Below are 5,000 nucleotides of genomic sequence, written 5' to 3' on the forward strand. Positions count from 1 at the left end.
TTTCCGTCGTGGGTGATCGACAAGATTATCCACAGGTATCTTTCTAAGAAAGTGAGTTCTTCTCTGACTGGGCGGGACGCCTCATCCAACTCCGGGAAAACTTCTACGCACTTCTATAAACTCCCTTATGTTGGCCGGTTTTCTGAAATCGCCCAGACCAAGTTAAGACAACTACTCAAACACTATTGCAAAGCTGATTTAGATATTAAGTTGGTCTTTAGTACATTTAAACTTAGAAACATGTTCAGCGTGAAAGATTCAGTACCGCAAGGTCTACGTTCGCGTGTCGTTTATAAATTCTCGTGTGCTGGCTGTAATGCCAGCTACATTGGCGAGACCACTCGCCACCTACGTACGCGTGCTCGTGAGCATCTCTTGTCGGACAAGTTTTCGCATGTTTACAGACACCTGCAGTCATCTAGGGCCTGTCATGACTCTTGTAACACAGAATGTTTCACGATCTTAGATTCTGCCGCCTCAAAATTCCAAATTAAGATCAAAGAGGCATTGCACATTAAGTGGGAAAATCCCATCCTTAATCAGCAGTTGAGGCATTTAGATTTGTCTCTTTCTTTTTAATTACGTTGTTCTTTTGTCTTTTATTTTATTGCTATGTGCGCTATTTTTGTTTTCTGCGCATTTCACACTTCATATTTAAATTGTACGCAAGTTCTGACATGTAATTTTGCAACATATCTTAACATAAATTCAAATGTACAACCGTTGAAAAGCTCATTTGCAACTAAAGATGACATGAGTATGTCGAAACATGTTTTGTAAATTGAAAACGATCGTTTCTTTTTTGAGACTAATCTGACTTATACCAAGTGGATTGTGCTAAAACTTGTTAAGCTTGGATTACCAGTATCTACCAGAGTATCTACAGACTTTTTGTCCTTGAAATTTCATGAAGATTGTTCTGCTTGGTTTGTGAGTAAAGAGTGAGAGATTTTATCTTGTTCTTGCTGTGGAAGTAAAAGACAATTGAAGGGGGAGTCTGGGTTTTGGTCGAGGGTCGAGGGTCGAGAGTAAAAAGTCGAGGGTCGAGGGTAAAATGTCGAGGGTCCGAGAAAAATGTCGAGGGTCCATAAAAAAGAAAAATTGTACCGTTAAGTTATAAAAATTGAAATATCGAGGCTCCATAAGAAAGGAACTCAGAAATTAGATATGGATAAATTCCAGACATCTCCGACTTATTGTTTTTGTATACTTTCACGCTTCATTTACACAGTTTACAGAAATGTCATCCACAACCGCAAATAAAGAGATGCCCGCTGAGAGGGGACAAGGTTGCCTTTGTGGAAAGCGTGACCAAGTTATTCGTCCATCGAAATATGGTTTTAAGCGCCTAAATCTCGCGCGCAGTCTTTGGGTTTCCATCCACCGTGAAGCCACAAGTAAAACTATACATCGACCAGAACTCGACAAACTCTGCAAAACTCGAACTGACGAACAGCAAAAAAAAAAAAAGATTTCGCAACCAGAGATGCGCTAATAGAGGGGCTGTTAGCCACGTCCGACAAAAGATTGACAAGAAAAACAAATTTTTGTTGTTAGAGTCCACTTTTTTATGATTTTTATAGATGGAATGTATCGACAGTTGTTCTCTCCGATTCTGCACAACGTTTTGCACCTAGTACAAAGTGAAGTTGTCTCGAATGAAGACTTGTTGTTGTGGTTCTTTTTACTGCTGCTGCTGTAGTTTCAGTCGAATTTGTCATGATTTCACCACATACTCGGAGTGATAAGCATCTTCTTTCTCCTGACATGATAATGAACTCGGGGATTTCAGTCTGATTTAAAATTCTCAGAACTAACCTTCCAAGAAGTGAATGCTAATAAGTAAGGAGAATTAGCATGCTGATCTCGGAACTCGGTAGAAGGTTCTCGTTTTTACATCATTTTTCTTGTCAATCTTTTGTCAGACGTTGCTAAAAGCCCCTCCATTAGCACACGACGGGAACATATCTTTTCAATATTACGTCATGTTTGGGAAACTTTTATTCCACATTGCAAACCCACAAACGAAAATTGTTTATTTCAGAAAATTTTGATTTTGTCGCATTCGGAAAGAACAAAACTTGAAACAAACCATCGATAAAAATCACAGAAAAGAGACTTAAACAACAAAAGTTTGTTTTTCTTGTCAATCTTTTGTCGGAGGTGGCTAACAGCCCCTCTATTAGCGCTTCTCTGGTTGCGAAATCATTTTTTTTTGCTGTTCCTCAGTTCGAGTTTTGCAGAGTTTGTCGAGTTCTGGTCGATGTATAGTTCTACTAGTGGCTTCACGGTGGATGGAAACCCAAAGACTGCGCGCGAGATTTAGGCGCTTAAAACCATATTTCGATGGACGAATAACTTGGTCACGCTTTCCACAAAGGCAACCTTGTCCCCTCTCAGCGGGCATCTCTTTATTTGCGGTTGTGGATGACATTTCTGTAAACTGTGTAAATGAAGCGTGAAAGTATACAAAAACAATAAGTCAGAGATGTCTGGAATTTATCCATATCTAATTTCTGAGTTCCTTTCTTATGGAGCCTCGATATTTCAATTTTTATAACTTAACGGTACAATTTTTCTTTTTTATGGACCCTCGACATTTTTCTCGGACCCTCGACATTTTACCCTCGACCCTCGACTTTTTACCCTCGACCCTCGACCCTAGACCAAAACCCAAACTCTTGAAGGGGCACAGGATTTAGAAGTAAAGCCATTTTAAAGTGTGCTATCATTTCCTCTGTTATATATAGCTACACCACCCTCATTGGAAGATATACTGGACAAGATGAATTATGAACTAGTTATGTCTCTCACTGTGGAAGCTCCTGTGAGTAAAATTTTTAATTTGTTTTCAATTTACCTAAATATCATTCTTCTTGCTGGTAACTTGGTACATTAGTCAAAGATTCAATTTGAGGAGAAGATCTAAATGTACTAAGTAACAAATGCACAGTATCATTGGTTGTGTTTTTATGCAGGGTGTGGAGTTCCAGTTTTGAATTCCTTTTTATTTTCTCTTATACTTCAAGAAAAAAAAGTCCTTTTTGACCATGGTTGGTTCAAAATGCAGCATTCAATGGTCGTGAAACAATTCTGATGCCAATGTACAGGCTCAAATCTTTCTTATGGTGGTCAATTAACCTTTACGAACTGTCCTGAATTAGTACAGGGGCTCATGACCTTGAAGCGTTTTTTCTCTGGTTCAGATCTGGGGTTTTTTGAGCTTAAAACTTTCCTTATTTGGATGTAACGTACTTCGTGCGTTTTCTCGCGCGTGCAGCTTCGTTCTTATTTTTGTCCATATTTGGGCAAAAAAATGGTGTCCTAAAATCCCCAGCTTTGTTTCAAGGAAAAGAGTTGCAAGTTACACACTTCAAGGTCATGTTGTTGTGATTAATAATTAATATGATTGTCTCAAACCGGTCAGTTTTCACCTTGGCATCATTTGCAAGGAAATTGCCAGAAATAAATATAACCCAAGGTGTTGCTGTTTCATATCATGTCCAGCCTTTGAGAAACAGTTGTTCTTAGAAGCTTTCAGGGTCTCTTTGAGCTCCTGTTTTTGTTAGATGCCTCAAAGGATGTCACACTTTCTTTCTATTTTTTGTTTTGAAAAAATCCCTTTTTTCCTATTTACCTAGTTTGCCTTTTTACTCTGATTGACACCCTGGAACTCCTCATTGGGGTGGTGTGGAGTGGTATTTGCTTATTATTATTTCAGTGCAACAATTTTTTTATTAGGTCATTTTTGCAGCGACCTCATTATATTTATAATCCGCCTTCTTTAATTTGTACTGTTTTGTTAATTCTCGCTGTAGGATGTTCCAAAATGTTTAAAAATTATCACCCAAATCTCAGAGATGGAAATAAACCCAGATATCATCAAGAAAAATCCAGAAATAGTTCAAACCATAAAAAGGGTAGGTAGAAAACAAACACGCATGCATGATATGTTATTAGTGTTATGTTAGTGCGGGGATTTTGGATTGAACTGATTAGGAACTGAGGCCGGTGATGAATGTGAAGACGAGGCAGAGATTGATGATGTTTGGCACAGAGTACCCTGCGAGCAGGCTCTCCGAGGCATCGGGGTTGGGTTAGAATGAGAGCAGGCTTTCGGAGGGACTGGGGTTGGGGGTTAGGGTTTAGGGTTAGCAGGCTCTCTCTCTGCGGTGGGAGAAAATGAGAGCCTGCACGCATCCCTCTGAATTTTGAATGCCGCCTTCTGATGTCACGCTGAGAGAGAGCTGTCAAAAATTAGCCAATCAGCGCACACCCGAAGTAAATATTGAAAAAACAGTAAGCCACGTACCCTGGGCAATGTGTATTTCAAATTGCTGGAAGCAGAAACTCCCTAAAATTGTAAAGGAAGGATGCCTTCGCCAAAAAATCCTAACAACTACTGCAGATGCTGTAAAGCGTAGCTGAATATTCTGTACCGGTAATTCGTCGAAGTCCATCTCCACGGAAAATGTGTTTCGTTCGTCAGGGAAATATTTAGCACAGAAACTGTCCGCATCTCCATTGTGTGAGACTCGTCGACCACCACTGCCGCCACATTTTGGTAAAGTGAAGCGGAGTTATCTTTTTTGATTTGTTTTAATGGAATACAGGCATTACAACTACTACATTACTCTTTAATTCCAGACAGATACAAAAGATATTCTAATACCTACACCACTTTATTTCAAAGCCTTAGCGAGTGTTTGTGATTACCGATACGTATTTCACTAATTCAATAATTTGAAAATTGGAATATTTTGGCTCTACTTTACGTATGAATGAAAACTTATTTTCGTACTTAGACTTGCTTTGAAGAGTAGGCAGACATGAACTTGGAAATGGCCTATTCATTCGTGTTGAGGATACCGTAGACAGCAACTGTATATTGAAAATTGCATGCAGAAATGTCGTTCACTATTACACGATGTTCTAGTTTCTTACAATGTATGCTGTGAATATCAAAGGGAATTAAGAACACTTGATGATGATTTCATTGA

General features: G+C 39.1%; 1 protein-coding gene across 1 annotated transcript in view; it reads left to right on the forward strand.

Annotated features, from left to right (window-relative positions):
* Positions 1–2,683: 2,683 nt before the first annotated feature.
* The window catches only part of LOC138006192 (hepatoma-derived growth factor-related protein 2-like), a 9,852-nt gene continuing 7,535 nt past the window's right edge, over positions 2,684–5,000 (forward strand). Inside the window, exons 1-2 of the mRNA XM_068852355.1 lie at positions 2,684–2,827; positions 3,819–3,920. Of these exons, the coding sequence (XP_068708456.1) occupies positions 2,786–2,827; positions 3,819–3,920 (144 nt within the window). The 5' untranslated portion in view covers positions 2,684–2,785. The remainder of the gene's footprint in view (positions 2,828–3,818; positions 3,921–5,000) is intronic.

This window comes from Montipora foliosa, chromosome 6 (assembly GCF_036669935.1).
Source record: "Montipora foliosa isolate CH-2021 chromosome 6, ASM3666993v2, whole genome shotgun sequence".
NCBI classification, from domain to species: domain Eukaryota; kingdom Metazoa; phylum Cnidaria; class Anthozoa; order Scleractinia; family Acroporidae; genus Montipora; species Montipora foliosa.